General features: G+C 39.9%; 1 protein-coding gene and 1 pseudogene across 2 annotated transcripts in view; both read left to right on the top strand.

The window, feature by feature from the left end:
* Positions 1-17,645, top strand: part of SNX27 (sorting nexin 27) — an 81,332-nt gene that overhangs the window by 59,393 nt on the left and 4,294 nt on the right. For both annotated transcript variants that reach the window (XM_052636941.1, XM_052636940.1), the window contains exons 7-11: positions 582-745; positions 9,438-9,527; positions 15,854-16,003; positions 16,325-16,453; positions 16,826-16,885. In XM_052636941.1, coding sequence (XP_052492901.1) covers positions 582-745; positions 9,438-9,527; positions 15,854-16,003; positions 16,325-16,453; positions 16,826-16,885 — 593 coding nt within the window. The remainder of the gene's footprint in view (positions 1-581; positions 746-9,437; positions 9,528-15,853; positions 16,004-16,324; positions 16,454-16,825; positions 16,886-17,645) is intronic.
* LOC128044615 (high mobility group protein B2-like) lies at positions 3,698-4,325 on the top strand (annotated as a pseudogene).

Here is a 17,645-nt window from a genome sequence, read left to right as displayed (position 1 = left end):
TGGATAAAAGGGGAGACTTGCTTTAAAGAGGTTCAGTGGTCATTGGCATAGTGAGTGAAGTCACGCAGTCGTGTCCAACTCTTTGCGACCCCATGGACTGTAGCCTACCAGGCTTCTCCGTCCATGGGATTCTTCAGGCAAGAATACTGGAGTGCGTTACCATTTCCTTCTCCAGGGGATCTTCCCGACCCAGGGATCGAACCCAGGTCTCCCGCATTGGAGGCAGACACTTTAACCTCTGAGCCACCAGGGAAGCATAACTTGCCTAATAATGGATCAGATATTTTAACTGACTTTGGAGTAGGTGCTGTCCACAGAGTCAGCATGTTAATTGAAGGGCGTGTCATTCAGGTGATAGATTTCAGTTAGCTTGAGGCTCAACTGGCCAGTCATATTAGAAGGCATAGATTTGGCTAGACAAATTGGATATTTTGTGGTCCCAAGACAGAGCTCCTTGATGGTCTAAGCTGATGTCCTGGTTAATGATCAGCTCCATTCTTGTCTGCTTTACACAGTTCATACTAAGGAAATGCCTTAGGTGTCTTCTCACTCTGGCTTGCTTTGTTTTGTCTTCTCTCTAGTGCGTAAGCTGGCACCTAATGAATTTCCCCATAAACTCTACGTCCAGAATTACACATCAGCTGTGCCAGGTACCTGCTTGACCATTCGAAAGTGGCTTTTTACGACAGAAGAGGAAATCCTCTTAAATGACAATGACCTTGCTGTTACGTACTTCTTTCATCAGGTAGGTAAACTGATCTCCCTGGAGAGTCCTAATTTCTTTTTCTGTTTGTATATAGTAGTCATTTGCCAATCCTGTGTGAATCCTTGAGTAAGCTGTTTTGCCTCCTAGATTTTAATTAACTTTGTAAAATGTTCTTTTTTGTGAAATTCATAAAATTTCACAAAAGATAAGTTTAAGAAAGGGGTATCCTGGAATTCAAAATGTATTTATTATTATTTTTTAAAGCAATAGCAAATGAAGATAATGGGGCTGTGTACTTTTTGAAAAAGATCTTCATCAGACAGTATGGAGATTCCTTTAAAAACTAGGAATAAAACTACCATATGACCAAACAGTCCCACTACCCTGAGAAAAACCATAATTGAAAAAGGCATGTGTCCCCCAGTGTTCATTGCAGCACGATTTGCAATAGCTAGGACATGGAAGCAGCCTAGATGTCCATCAACAGATGGATGGATAAAGAAGCTGTGCTACATATATACACCGGAATATTACTCAGCCATGGAAAGGAACTTATTTGAGTCAGTGCTAATGAGGCAGATGAATTTAGAGCCTATTATACAGAGTGAAGTAAGTCAGAAAGAAAAACAAGTATCGTATATTAATGTATATATATGGAATCTAGAAAGATGGTACTGATGAACCTAACTGCAGGGCAGCAGTGGAGATGCAGACATAGCGAACAGACTTATGGGCATGGGAGGCAGAAGGAGGAGAAAAGGGTGGGATGACTGAAGAGAGTGGCATGGAGACATATACACTACCATAAGTAAAATAGATAGCCAGTGGGAATTTGCTGTATGACTCAGGAACTCAAACTGGGGCTCTGTGACAACCTAGAGGACTGGAATGGGGTGGGAGATGGGAGGGAGGTTCAAGAGGGAGGAGACATAGGTATTACCTATGGTTGATTCACGCTGATGTATGGCAGAGACTAACACAATAAAGCAATTATCCTTCAATTAAAAATAATAAGTTTAAAAAGTTTTTCATCAAAACTGTATATCCATAGAGCTTAAAGCATCAAATAGTTCTACACAGGTTATTATGAAAAATATTAGTTATTCCCACTTCTTTCCTCTCATAGGCAACCACTTTTACCTCTTTTTAGCTTTGTTTTTCTGTTATTTATTCCATCTTTTTAAAAAAAATTTATTGAAATATAGTTGATTTACAATGTTGTATTAGTTTCTGGTGTACAGCAGAGTGATTCAGCTATACATATATAAATTCTTTTTCATAGTCTTTTCTATTATTGCATCTTGCAATAAACCATAATAGAAAAGACTATGAAACATTGTTGTAAATAGTACTACAGTGAACATTGGGGTTCTTGTATCTTTTTGAATTAGTTTTCTCCATATATATGCCCAGGAGTGGAATTTTTTGATTGTATGGTAACTCTGCTCTATTTTCAGTTTTATGAGGAACCTCCATACTGGTTTCCACAGTTCAGTTCAGTTCAGTTCATTTGCTTAGTCACGTCCGACTCTTTGCGACCTCATGAACTGCAGCACACCAGGCCTCCCTGTCCATCACCAACTCCCCGAGTTTACTCAAACTCATGCCCATTGAGTTGGTAATGTCATCCAACCGTTTCATCCTCTGTCGTCCGCTTTTCCTCCTGCCTTCAATCTCTTCCAGCATCAGGGTCTTTTCCAGTGAGTCGGTTCTTTGCATCAGGTAGCCAAAGTATTGGAGTTTTCAGCTTCAGCATCAGTCCTTCGCATGAATATTCAGGACTGATTTCCTTTAGGTTGGACTGGTTGGATCTCCTTGCAGTCCAAGGGACTCTCAAGAGTCTTCACCACCACCACAGTTGAAAAGCATCAATTCTTTGGTGCTCAGCTTTCTTTATAGTCCAACTCTCAGATCCATCCATGACTACTGGAAAAACCATAGCTTTGACTAGATGGACCTTAGTTGGCAAAGTAATGTCTCTGCTTTTTAATAAGCTGTCTAGGTTGGTCACAGCTTTTCTTCCAAGGAGTAAGCATCTTTTAATTTCATGGCTGCAATCACCATCTGCAGTGATTTTGGAGCCCCCTGCCAAAATTGGTATAGCTGCTTTCCTCAGTAGCTGCACCAATTTACATTCCTACCAACAGTGTAGGAGGGTTTGTTTTTCTCCACACCCTCTCCAGCATTTATTTGTAGACTTTTTAATGATGGTTATTCAGACCATTGTGAAGTGATACCTCATTGCAGTTTTAATTTGCATTTCTCTAATAATGAGTGATATTGAGCATATTTTTAAAAAATTCATTTTATTGAAGTGTTGACTTATAATTGTGTTAATTTCTACTGTACAACAAAGTGATTCAGTTACACATATGTATACACATGTTCTTTTCCATATTCTTTTCCATTATGGTTTATCACAGGATATTAAATATAGATCCCATTGCTATATAATATGACTTTATCTATTCATCCTATATATGATAGTTTGCATCCGCTAATCCCAAACTCACAATCCTTCCTCCCCTGTGGTGACTGCAGATCTGTTCTCTGTCTGTGAGTGTGTTTTTTGTTTCACAGATATGTTTATTTGTGTCATATTTTAGATTCTGCATACAAGTGATGTCATATGGCATTTGTCTTTTTCTGACTGACTTTTCTTAGTATCATAATCTCTAGGTCCGCCTATGTTGCTGAAAGTGTCACCATTTCAGTCTTTTTTATGGCTCAGTAATATTTCACTGTGTGTGTAAGTTATTTTCTAGAAGTCAGACTATCTGGTTTAAGTACAAGCTCTCCATTGGGTAAATACTTAACATAGCTTCGTTAAGATCTGTTTTCTGGAAAACAAGAGGCGGAGGATTGTGATAGTGACGAACCAGTTCACGCCAGAGCCAGGGCAGCCCCGTAGCGGTCAGACGCAGCCGCTGCGCGGGACTCTGAGGAAAATCCTTGGCCAGGCGGACACGCCGCCACCGCCGCCGCAGCAGCATGGGGAAGGGCGACCCCAACAAGCCACGGGGCAAGATGTCTTCGTATGCCTTCTTCGTGCAGACGTGCCGCGAGGAGCACAAGAAGAAGCACCCCGACTCCTCAGTCAATTTCGCAGAGTTTTCCAAGAAATGTTCCGAGAGATGGAAGACCATGTCGGCCAAGGAAAAGTCCGAGTTCGAAGACATGGCAAAAAGTGACAAAGCTCGCTACAACAGGGAGATGAAAAATTATGTCCCTTATGTGACAAGAAGGGAAAGAAAAAAGATCCCAACGCTCCGAAAAGGCCTCCATCTGCCTTCTTCCTCTTTTGCTCTGAACATTGCCCAAAGATCAAAAGTGAACACCCTGGCTTATCCATTGGGGATACTGCAAAAAAATTGGGTGAAATGTGGTCTTAGCAGTCAGCCAAAGATAAACAGCCTTATGAACAGAAAGCGGCTAAGCTAAAGGAGAAGGACCAAAAGGATATTGCTGCGTACCGTGCCAAGGGCAAGAGTGAAGCGCGGGAGAAAAGGGCCCTGGCAGGCCGACAGGCTCCAAGAAGAAGAATGAACCAGAGGATGAGGAGGAAGAAGATGAAGATGAGGAGCAGGAGGAAGATGAGGAGGAGGAAGATGAGGAATAAATGGCTATCTTGTAATGATGTGTGTGGAGCGTGCATGTGTGCTCAGGCAGTTGTTTTGCTAAGAATATGAATTCAAGTGCAGCTCAATATTAGCTTCAGTATAAAAACTGTACAGATTTTTGTGTAGCTGGTAAGATTCTTTGTAGAGAAAATACCTTTTTAAAAATGCAAGTTGTGGCTTTTTGAGGGGCTACTACATACAGTTAGAGTTTCAAGCTTCTAATGTTAAATGTTTCTAAATATTTAATGGTTTCTTTAATTTCTTGGCTTGTGTATGGTAGCACAGCAAACTCACAGAAATTAGCCTCAATAACACCTTTTGGGTTTTCTAGAACGAGAATGTTGTGTTTTGTTTTTTAATTTTGTAATAAAATTATATATATTATTCCTATTGTTCTTGTCTTATAAGCTAAATTAGCTTTTACTTTCATGGTCTGGAGCCATATCACTTTTTTTGTCTTTCTGCCTAATAGTTCTTAGACATGGTTGATTTAGTAAAATGTTTTGTTAAAGTCAAACATGCCAGTATTCATATTTACACAGAGAATTCTTTAAAAATCAATTCTGGAATTTAATGAACTTTAAAAATTAAAAAAAAAATCTGTTTTCTGATCTGTTAAAGGGTAATAGTAGTACTTCACTTTTTTTTAAAATCAGTATCAAACTTTAAACAAAGCAGAGCTTGTGAAATTACTTTTTGAATTATAGAACTGTAAAACAAAAGTAGGGCTGGCTTCCCTGGTGGCTCAGTGGTAAAAAATCCACCTGCCAATATAGACAGAGGTTTGATCCCTGGGTCGGGAAAATTCCGTGGAAAAGGAAATGGTAACCCCTACTTCCAGTATTCTTGGCTGGGAAATCCCATGGACAGAGAAGCCTGGTGGGCTGTATACATGGGGTTGCAAAGAATTGGACACAACTTAGCAACTAAACAACAACAGACCGAAACATTTAGGTGGAAGAGTTTTAGATAGAAAAGCTTTTATTTTTGTATCAGTGTCTCATACCCCAGAACTTTTTGAACTCTCCTGTTTCTTCAGTTTTCTAAACAGCTTTAATGAGGTGTAGTTGACACAATAGACTGTATATATTTATAATTTGGTAAGGTTTTGTTTTTGTTTTTTTTACTCTCAACCGTTTAAAAATGTGCAGTTCAGTAGTGTTAAATTCACTTCATTATGCAATAGATCTCCAGAACTTTTTCCTCTGCAAAACTAAAATTCTACCCATTAAACAACTCATTTTCCTCTCCCCTACTTATGGCAACTCCCATTCTACTTTCTGTGAACTTGACTACTTTAGTTATCTCATGTAAGTGGAATAATACATTATTTGTCTTTTGTGACTTGCTTATTTTATTTAGCATAATGTCTTTAAGGCTTATTCATGTTATTAATGACTGAAGCGACTTAGCAACAGCAGCAGCAGCATGTTATTAAGGCTGAATAATAATATGCCATTATATGTGTATATCACATTTTGTTTATTCATCTGTGGATGGGCATTTGGGTTGCTTTTACCTCTTGGCTATTATGAATAATGCTGTTATGAACAGGGTTATGTAAATGTCTCTTCAAAATTCTGCTTTTAATATCCCCAGAACCATGGTCAATGGCTGGATCATAGGGAAATTCTATTTTTAATTTTTTGAGGAACCGCCTCACTGTTTTCCATAGCAGCTGTACCATTTTACATTCCCAGCAGTATACAGCAGCTCAAATGATTTTATGATTGACTAGGTAAACAATTGTGCCTTTTGGAAAATAATACTGAAAATTTTCCCTCACTTAATTTTAGTTGATTTTTTGTATCATATTTTGATGGTGGGACTGTCTCTTGCATCTCATCAATTCTAAGATACCATCAGTTGTAAGATGCACTAGTATGTTATGTACTGCTAAGAGAAAAAAGCTACCAATTAAACAACATATATCATTGATTATAAGATGTGTCCCAATTATAGGAATGATAAAATGTGAGAAAACTATGCACCTTAGAATTGATGAAATACTAGATAATAATGATAGTAATGTGCCTTTTCCTTAAAAAATAGATAAAGTCAAAATCCATAGTAGGATATATTTAATTTCTGGCTAAACCTAGCAGATTAAACACACATTTAAACTACTTTTTGAAAGCTTACTAGAATAATCATAGTGGATTTTAAGAGGTGTAAACCTTGTGAAGAGAATAGGCGGAGACGTAATAGGTGAGAATGGTCAACAGTTTTTAGAAAATGAATGTTTGAATGAGTCAATAGGCGTTTGGTGTTTGGTTATTGTGGAAGAATTGGTAAGAGGCATGTGGAAAGTTACAAACATAAGGCGGTTAACCTAAAAGGAGAACAAAATGTATAAGAAAGGAAGCCCTGGTAACAGCACGTGTTAGTTGTGAACAATGTTTACATGCTTATAATAATGTATTGAGTACAGTATTCAATACTGATTACTGATTTAATTTTTATTGAGATGTTAGAGGAAGAAGAGAGAGTGCAGGAGTGGTATATGAAAGCTAAAACGTTACTGTTTTTGGCTGCACGTTATGGTATGCAGGATCCTAGTTCCCCAACCAGGGATTGAACCCATGCCCTCTGCAGTGGAAGCATGGATGCTCAACCACTGGACCACCAGGGTAGTCCCTAAAACTTCTTTTTTTTAACTCTTTATATTTATTTAAAAAAATAATTTGTTTATTTATGGCTATGCTGGGTCTTCGTTGCTGTGCGAGGAGTCTCTCTAGTTAGGTGAGCAGGAGGCTACTCTCTAGTTGTATTGCGGTGACTTCTTTTTTTGTGGAGCATGGCCTCTAGGGCACGCAGGCTTCAGTAGCTGTGGCATGTGGATTCAGTAGTTGCAGCTCCTGGGCTCTAGAGCACAGGCTCAGTAGTTGTGGCACATGGGCTTAGTTGCTCCGAGGCATGTGAGCTCTTCTGGGGTCAAGGGTTAAACCCATGTCTTCTACATTGGCAAGAAGATTCTTCACCACTGGGCCACTAGGGAAGCCCAAAACTTATTATTTTTAACACGCAAGTCAACATTGTCTAAAATTGACAAGTTAAGGAATTAGCATAAGCGTGACATTTAGAATTATGAAAGGAATATCACAAAAAACTGCTTACAGTGCTTAACAATATCTGGAATGAGGCTGTGCGATCAAACTTGTTTTGGCTAGGCGCCTCTTAGTAATACATATTTTTAAAAACTATGTTATCTCTTTTATTTCATAATTTTTTTTCAATGAAGAGAAAAAGGAATCTAGTGTCCTGATACTTATGTTTTCCACTCAGCTAGTCAAGCAATATAATCTTGGTTAGAAATGAGTGAGGAGAGAACATTTTTACTGCCCCACATGAAAATAGTTCACTTAGAGTTGCTGGAGTAGATGTTCACTCTGGCCCACCTCTGCCCAGGGGAAATGGTCATCAGTAAGTACTTAAGTGCTGTTACCAGTCGGACAGTTCTAGGTATTAGAGATACTGAATTGATAAACCAGTATTTGTTTGTTTTCCCTCTTTACTTCTCTCACAACTTTTTCAGTCTAACTGATTTAAATTTGATCTAGCTGGAGCACCAGGTCTTTTGGTGAGAGTGTTCAGGTTCTGCAGGACGTTGGTGGCAGTTCTCGTTGAGCATCCCCTCTGTGAATATAATCTCTCTGCCTAAGTGAATCCTCGCTTGTGTGGCTAGGACCGGGGAGACACTGGGATACTCTTTCCAGTGGCAGTCCCAGGGAGGATATATCCTTGTGTGGTTCTTAGAACAGGCAAATGATGCCAGTGTCAATGATAGTAATAATAACTATTTATATATATTTCACAAAGCTATTAACATCTTTTATCTTGTTGTCTACCTTCAAGATGGATTTTATTCTTGTTTTGCAGACTGAGAGGGTTTAAGTGACTTACTCAAATGTATATGGGTAGGTGACAGCTAGAATTTGAACTCGTCTCTTGACTTCAATCCTGAATTCATTCTAATTGGCAAATGTTTTCCTATAAAAGACTGTGGGGAATGATTTCTACCTGAAGGAAATCTGCAGTTTTCTGATGAAGATTCAGGTGGTTCCCTGCCTGGTGTCTACGTAGGGTTGTCTTTGGAGTAACTCACTGAGGGTAGATCCTGAATGCTCTGGACAAATGATTCTGTTTGTTCTTTTTCTTTTTTTTTCCTCCCAAAGATCAGTTTTCCCTTACATTGGATTTTTAAAGTTTTTCTTAGAGTGGAGGAGAGGTGGAGTAAGGTTGGGAAGGGGCTGTATGTTTCATACAGCTGAACCAGGAATAGTTTAGTATATTATATCTGGATACTTTCATTTCTATATCAGATCCTTGCTGGAAGCTTTTCTGTTTATGGTCTCAGATTTATCACTTCTCTCTTCCAGTTGCTACCCCGCTGGACTAAGGTCTTGTTTCACTTCATGCTTAAAGTACCACAGTATCATTGCTCTTCCTTGTTTCATTCTCTTCTTAGCTTAAGTCATTTGGCAATCGTGTAGAGATCAATCTTTCTGAAACAACAACTTTTTACTATTTATTTTAGCTCTCTACTGTCCTTAAGTCTAAATTCCTATGCCTGCTCTTTGGGATCCTTCATGTTCTGTTAACCTGTGCATCCAGAGTTATTTTTCATTGTCCACTAACATGTATCCTTTATTCTGACCAGGCAGGTCTGTCTCCTGAATATATTTAAATTCAAACCCGTTTCTGTTTCCTGACTTTAGCCTGAAGTTTCTCCTATTCAGCCTGTCCTGTGGGGTCCAGCCAAGACTTCCTTGATGACTACAGTCAGCAATAAGCTTTCCTGTTCTAGCTGCATGCATCACTTACTGTTTATGTCACACATTTTTGCTATTCCATCGTTATCTTTAACACAGTATTGTGAACTAGCTTTCAGTGTTCTGTAATTATTTCACATGTATAAATTAACCGGAATTTAAATCTCTTAACAGGACAGACCTAGAATAAGAGTTGCAGAGTTCACAGGCAGTGATGATGATGGTCCAGATGGATAGGAATTATTGTGAAAATGAATCCGTATCCCTTTATTTTTATCAAGAATGTACTCGATGATAACTTTTACATTTCTTTCTTCCTTGCCTTTGTTTTGGTGACAGGCTGTTGATGATGTGAAAAAAGGTTACATCAAAGCAGAGGAAAAATCCTACCAATTACAGAAGCTGTATGAACAAAGGAAAATGGTCATGGTAGGTTTATGTTCCATAATCTCTTTATAAAATACCCCTTATCCCTTTTTGAATTTAGTTTAATTTTATGTTGGTGAATAGGTGATTCACAGTGTTGTGTTAGTTTCAGGTGTACAGCAAAGTGATTCAGTTGTACATATACCCATTCTTTTTCAGATTGTTTTCCCATATAGGTTTATCACAGAATATTGAGTACAGTTCTCTGTGCTATACAGTAGGTCTTTGTTGATTATGTTTTAGATATAGTAGTTTCTATATATTAATCCCAAACTCCTAATTTTTCCTCCCCGCCCCCACCTTTCCCCTTTGAAAATTATAAGTTTGTTTATTGAAGTCTGTGAGTCTGTTTTCTGTATGTATTCATTTGTATCATTTTTTATTTTCCACATATAAGTAGTTGTGATAAGTCCATTTGTAGCCTTTTTTTAGATTCCACATGTAAATGAAATCATATGGTATTTGTCTTTCTCCTTCTGACTTACTTCACTTAGTATGATGATCTCTTTTTGAATCATAGTTTTGTCTGGATATATGCCCAGGAATGGGATTGCTGGGTCATATGGGAATTCTATTTTTAGTGTTATGAGGCATCTGCATACTATCTTCCATAGTGGCTGCATCGGCTTACATTCCCACCAACAGTGTTGGAGGGTTACCTTTTCCCCACACCCTCTCCAGCATTGTTATTTGTAGACTTTTTGATAGCCATTCTGACTGGTATGAGGTGATGCCTCATTATAGTTTTGATTTGCATATCTAATAATTAATGTTGAGCATCTTTTCATGTGTCTTTTGAAAATTTCTCTTCTTATCTTTTAAATGTTGTTCTAGTCATTTTTGAAAGATGTTGCAACCTGGTCAGTGACTTAACTGATTTCAAAAGGAGTGGGGTACTTACCCAGTAGTCCAGTAGTTAAGACTCTGCACTCCCAAGGCAGCGGCATGGATTCAGTCCCAGGTCGGGGAACTAAGATTCTGAGTGCCACATGGTGCAGCCAGAGAAACAAAAAAGGAGGGGGATATAGAGCTTGATATAAAGTCTGTTGTGTTCCTCTATTTAGCACACAAAGAGCTTATTGTTTTATATATGGGTATATAACATTATTAGTGATTACTAAACAATATTCTTTTTTATAATAAAAAGGCCTAGAAGATGTGCAGACACTTAATATGATAAAAAATAAAATTCTGTGAGAATTAATATTTAGGTGTTTAATATTAGAAATTATTTTGGTTGTGGTTTAGCAGTGGCAAAGTCATTTGTTTTCACAACTCCCATCTCTGCAGTTGCTCATTGATGCTCAGTAGTGCTCTTGGTTAGTGTGATATCCTAGAGCTGTGCGATTTGATTCCATAGCTACTAGCCTCGTGTGGCTACTTGAATTTAATTTTAAATTTATTTAAGTTAAATTTAAAATTCAATTCCTCAGATGCATTAGCACATTTCAGGTATTGAGTGAGTTGCTAGTAGCTACTGTATTGGACAACTCAGATATGGAACATTTTCATCACCACAGAAAGTTCTGTGTGAATATCTGTGGAGGGCTACTACGATATTCTTAGAATATTTCAAAAATAGTTTTGAATTTATATCTATCATAAATGGAGAGATGAAACTTCTCAAAAATAAAATGTATAAAGAACATTTATAAAGACTACTCATATCATTTTAAAACTTCTTTCCTCGCCAGTTCATATAGTTGAAAATTTTCCAATTATAGTTTTTCCTAATAGTTTTTACACAATGGAGTAGGAAATCACAGTTCACTCCAGTATTCTTGCCTGGAAAATTCCATGGTTAGAGGAGCCTGGTGGGCTACAGTGCATGGAGTTGCAAAGAATCAGATACAGCTGAGCAGTTGAGCACAGTTTTTACAGAACGCAGTAATTGCATTGGTAATAATTCTAATAGGCCACTTGAGTTTCTTTTGTACTTTCTGAGAAGTTTTTAGGAGGGAATGTTTGAAATAAGAATACAAACAAGTTAGCCACTGAACTTATTTAGCTCCTAGTCTTATATCTAGATGGGATATTTATTTTATCACTCATATGACAAAGAGGGAACCATCTACCAGTGTTCTGCATACCAACAGGCTGAAATAGACATTCCCCAAATCTTTTAAATGGAATTAAGTCTTGGCAGAATTTTGGTTAAGGAGATTTCGCTATGTGGGAGACAAGATTTTAAAACTCAGCTCCCACCTCTTATTTAATGGTATTGTCTTCTATATATTAATGTATAATTCTGACCAAAACGTCTGCATCTTTTGGTGAAAAGGGCTGTTAACCCCTGCAGTAGTTGTTTGCCTTTGTCAAAACCAATAGAATCAAAGTAATTTTATAAAAGCTTCTGAACGTGGAATACATACTGTTTCTTTGTACATATAGCACTCTAAATGCACTATCTTCCATTTATACATTTACAAAAAATGTTTGTTGAGCACCAAGTGTGTGCCAGGCACAATGCAAGGTGCTAGAGAAATAAATAAGTTTGAGTTGTTCTGTGGCAAAATATAGCAAGTCTGAGTTTAATAAACATAGTAATCTGTTATGAAGTTATTTCTTAGACTCAAGTTTGTATCTTGTCATACAAGGTGAAGAACTCAAGTGCAGTCCGTGCGTCGCTCTTCCCCTGGGTCGTCTTAACTGAGTATCCATATAAGCATGCATAAGCATTTATGGGATGTGTTCTCCTGAAAGCCTGGTGCCTGTGTACAGTTTGTACTGGCCACGTAATATTGCAACCTGAGACTTTAAAGACCTCCTGCTGCTGCTGCTAAGTCGCTTCAGTTGTGTCCGACTCTGTGCGACCCCATAGACGGCAGCCCACCAGGCTCTCCCGTCCCTGGGATTCTCCAGGCAGGAACACTGGAGTGGGTTGCCATCTCCTTCTCCAGTGCATGAAAGTGAAAAGGGAAAGTGAGGTCGCTCAGTCGTGTCCAACTCTTCGCGACCCCATGGACTGCAGCCTACCAGGCTCCTCCATCCATGAGATTTTCCAGGCAAGAGTACAGGAGTGGGGTGCCATTGCCTTCTCCTACGCCCCCCAAAAAGTTTGGATTTTACTCAGGTGTTAGTGTTCAGAGACGTTAGCCTAGACGGTGGTCGTGGTCAGCACACTGACACTTGCGCCTCAGATGGACCCCTCAGAGCCCGCGGGGCTTGACACCATTATGTGTAATAGCTTAGCATGTTGAGAGGCCTAAGATTGGGCCCGATCACTACCATGTTTTGCCAGATAACTGTGAGACTTTCAGCCATTCACAAACTTCTCACTTTCAGTTTCTTTTTTGTAAATTGAGGATGTTAGGATTGCTTGCTATCAAGTAGAGTCTTGACGAAACATCACAAAGTTCTTAACAGATAAATAAGCTTTGTGGAAGTTCCTTTGCTCCCCACATACAGAGGATAGCTCATACCTTTGCCATAGTTTGTAATACCCAGGATGATCAAAATGGTTTTGTTTCTTACTTATTTACAAAGTTAGATTGAATCTCAAATTTGGATGGTTGAGAATAGAATGTATGCAAGACTTGTTTTTTCTTTTTTCTCTCTGTGTCTTTTTTTTACTCTCTTTCAAACAGTGAATGTGTGTAACTTATGTCTTGCCATTATTGAACTGACAAATAGAAGTTTCTGAGTTTGTGTTTGTCAATGTAATTTTTAATAATTTCACACAAGGTGGTATATGTGGAGGTCACTGTTTCTCAAAGTGTAGTCCCCAGCTCAGTTACACAGGAATCACTTGTGAAGCCTGCTTCAAGTGCATAGTTCTGGACTCTACCTCGCATATACTAAGCTGGAATCTCTAGGGGCAAGATCTAGAAATCTTTGTGAAGATTTTTACAGAAGCACCCTAATGAATCTGAAACTTCAGGTGCTTGAGAATTGCTGCCCTTGAAATTTGGGAGAGTTGGTTCTCATGGTTCCTCTCAGGCCTTGATTTCAATGTTAGATCTGGTTTGACCCTCCGCAGGAAGTTTGGGAGAACAGAGAGTTCTCCAGAATGGATCTCCATCCCTGCACCGAAAGTGTTTGCTCTGTTAAGTACTTTGTCTCTGCCTTAATAACTGCCCTGTTTTGGTATTTACCTATCTTGCTGTACAGTGAATGTTTATAAAATGTCCCAGGCCATACCTGTCCTCTTCTCTTGCCTAATGTGGGGCCATCATCTAAGTGGTATGCAAATCAGAGAAGCTAATTGAGGATACATATTTATTAAACATTTAATATGAAAGGAAAATGGACAGGGTAATTTTTGTTTGAAATTCAAACAGATACATAGTTATACCTTTAAGTAAATATGTTTGAAAACAAAGGTTAACTTCCCTTTTGGAAATTTTGATACATGTAAAATTTTAAATATTTCTTCTCTGTACTTTCTGCAAATCCTGGAATATAGAGATTGCCCTCTTAAAGCTGAGAAATATTACCTGACCTGATAATTTGGGGAAAATCTTAAGTTTCCCAGTGATACTTTACCTTAATGGAGCCTTTAAAATTATTTTTTATAGCTGTCATATATTGGATACCTAATTATGTACTAAGTACTATGCTTATGTACTAAGTACTTTCAAAGATTACAAATAGCTGTATGATATAGATGCTATTTAATATTATTATTTCTGTTTCTCTGGAGGAGGAAACTAAGGCTCCTAGGTTTAGTAATTTGCTTGAGTTCAAATAACTTGCCCAAGATTGCGCATTTAGGAAGTGATGGGGCCAGGATTCAAGTCCAGGGCCTCTGGGCCCAGGAGCTGGCTCACTCTTCGGTGCACTGTCTCCTGTCTTGTCATAACCCCAGAAGAGTTCTTTCCTGTATCATCCACTGCCTGTCATATTTGCCAGAATGAAGTAGCCAGAGATTTCTTTTGATCATAGTGCCAGTAGAAGGGCTAGGCAGTTTATCGCTGCCTCAGGGAGGCTGATGATAAAGGGTGATCAGTGGGGTAATGGAAGGAAGGAGACAGAGGGAGAATGACGCAAACGAGGATTTTGGCACTTCTGAACGGACACTGACCCCGTGTTCCTGCGCCCCTTTTGTAAGTTTCCACCTTTAAGTGGTGGTGATTTTACCTGAGCAGACGTAACTGCAGAGTAGGGAAGGGAGCCTGTGGTGTGACTCCTTCCTGCCCCGGCCCTCAGGCCTCCCCAGACAGTCCCTGGCGGCAGCAGAGAAAGTGCTGGGCGCCGCCCCGCGGCAGTTGCGTAGTCTTTTTTAGTGCCTGTGTCTCTTCTCTTGGTGAGGCAGAAGGCAGCTCTCCAGCGTGTTCTAACTTCCTTACCCATCTAGTTGAAATCAGCTAGGGGGCTCCACCTTTGTCTTCTCGCTAACTCTCTCTGCACACATTCCCACTATGCCTGTTCTTCCTGTGTGACATGCGGATGGTGGTGTCACACAGATGCAAGACTGTTTGCTTGTGTCCTGGCAGTCTGTGAGGAAACCAGGTCAGAGTCCATGCGTCGTCTTTTGTTCTTACCATCTTCCCTCTGTTTCTCTCCCTCTTTCCTTGCCGCTCCTTCTCTTTTACGCTGTCCCCGCTCAATTCCAAGTGGTGTTAAGGAAGAGAGAGGCTAGCCTCAACTGTGGAGGAAAAGAGTCAAAAGAGTTCAGAGACCTCTCTGGGGAGCATTGCACCTGTGAGGGTCACATAGGTCACTTGATTCGGATCCAGATGCTTTTCAAGGAGACATACATGCTGGAGACCCAGGGGACAGTGGGGCTGAAGGGGACTAGTTGGTAATAGAGAAAAAGGATCAGAGGCCTACAAATTAAACCTGATTTGTAACCCTGGTTGTACCACTTATTATTGCGTGTAATATTAAGCAAGTCTCATTATTCTGGGTTTCTATAAAGTGACTAACTTTTAAGTTTCCCTCAGCTTAAACCTTTTATGAATATGAGATTTGGGTGGTTTAATCCTCATCACTGAGATCACTCTTAACTTTTGATTGGAGAGGGCACGAGAAACATTAGTTCTCAGATTTTATTTTGTCGCTTAGGTACAGTGAAAATAGAGGGCTGGACTGAGTGGCATTATGAGTTCCCTCCTCAGAGTCTTGGTTGCAGTCTCTCTTCTGGCTTCATTTATTTATCTTCTTTAAGTAGAGAAAGAGACAAGGGTTGAAGTATGGAGGTGAAAGTTAGAAGGAGGCTGAAAGATCATCCAGGAGTTCTGTCCTAGCTTAACAATGAATGTGAGCCCAGAGGCACGGTCTATAGGTTGTGAGGGTTTTCTTGGTTCTTATGTACCTTCTCAGCAGCTCTTGAGGATGGTATAGTTCCAGAGTAGCACTGTTTCTCTTTCCCTTTTTTTTCCCCCTAGTACCTCAACATGCTAAGGACTTGTGAGGGCTACAATGAAATTATCTTCCCCCACTGTGCCTGCGACTCCAGGAGGAAGGGGCATGTTATCACAGCCATCAGCATCACGCACTTTAAATTGCATGCCTGCACTGAAGAAGGACAGCTGGAGGTGAGAGCCCACTGAGCATGCACCAGGAGGCCAGGGGGCAGGACCAGGAACACCGGGAATGCTTGGATGCTCACTTGCTATGTTTTAGTTCCTACTTGGGGTGGAGGAGAGTGAAATCAAAACTGTTTTGACTGGGATACCTGGGCTCTGGGTGCACACTGCTCCTCACCTTCACTGGCTGTTTACGTTGACTTTTATTCTTCTGTCTGTCTTTTCCATGAAATGCTATAGACATCTCTACATTTCTTTTCTGCTGCCTGGTTCAGAACCATCTTACCTAAGCTCCCCAGCATTCTCAAACTTATGCTCTCGATTGTTCAGAACCAGGTAATAGCATTTGAATGGGATGAGATGCAGCGATGGGATACAGATGAAGAAGGAATGGCCTTCTGTTTTGAATATGCACGAGGAGAGAAGAAGCCTCGATGGGTTAAAATCTTCACACCATATGTGAGTGATGGTTGGGGAAACATGCTTGGGGAAAGTAGATTGGGTTTAAAGTTCTCTGAAAGCTAAATGCATAAATGGAGCTGTAGGGATAACAGTAGAGATCTGAACCTGTTTAAATCGTAGATCCCCAGGTTCTTCTGTCTTTCCTTTAAGCCCTAGTAGGATTAGCAGTTTCACTTTCCTCTTGACTCACAGTTACCACTAGAAGGAGCCAGAGAATAGCAGATGAGCCAGGCCTGGGTTTTATGGAGTCTCTTAAAGTTTTTCTCAGGCTGAGCAAGTTTGAAAGGTGACTCTGGGTAGGAGTTCAAAGGGTGGTTTTGTGATGCCTGGTCTGGAGAAGGCAGTGAATGTTGCTTTGTCTTTTTTCAGTTTAATTACATGCATGAATGCTTCGAGAGGGTGTTCTGCGAGCTCAAGTGGAGAAAAGAGGTAATTCTAAACAATCTTGAATTGACCTTTTCATCTTTGTTTGTTTGTTTAAAATGTACACTCCTTTATCCAAATACCTGGGGCCCTGATTTCCATCTTTCTAGGAATATTGGTTAGAGACTGGTCATCCCACGTGAGCCAGGGCACTCTTCTAGGAGTATTAGTTAGAGATCAGTCATCCCACATGAGCCAGGACACTCCTCCAGGAGGATTAGTTAGAGACCGATCATCCCACATGAGCCAGGACACTTTCTAGGAATATTAGTTACAGACTGGTCATCCCACTTGAGCCAGGACACTCTTCTAGGAGTATTAGTTAGAGACCAGTTATTCCACATGAGCCAGGATGCTCTTCTGGGAGTGTTAGTTAGAGACCAGTCATCCCACATGAGCCAGGATACTTTTCCAGTGAGGTCATTAGCCTTGGATGCTAAACCAGACTGTGTAAAAAAGCCCTGTTTCCCTTGTCAAGAGGGTGGCTGTTGGCCACAGGCTGTTCATCTCCTGTGACTTCATGGACCCTCCTCTGCCTGCCTTTTTATCAGTCGCCCTCCATGTTGTTCTGATGCAGAAGGGCAGTTGTACTTACCTTTAGTCCTGACTCGATGAGATGTTAAAGCGCGTGTAGGGTAACCGAGAGTGTGTGTGTGTGTGTGTGTGTGTGTGTGTGTGTGTGTGGTGCTGCTGCTTTCCTGCTGTCTGTACCTGCTAGTGATGGAACAGAATTTAAAAGATTCTGAATAATTAGCTGCTTACTCTC

This window comes from Budorcas taxicolor, chromosome 3 (genome assembly GCF_023091745.1).
Source record: "Budorcas taxicolor isolate Tak-1 chromosome 3, Takin1.1, whole genome shotgun sequence".
In the NCBI taxonomy this organism is placed as follows: Eukaryota; Metazoa; Chordata; class Mammalia; order Artiodactyla; family Bovidae; genus Budorcas; species Budorcas taxicolor.
The sequence above is the reverse complement of the archived record's forward strand: the minus strand, read 5'-3'. Positions and strand labels throughout refer to the sequence as shown.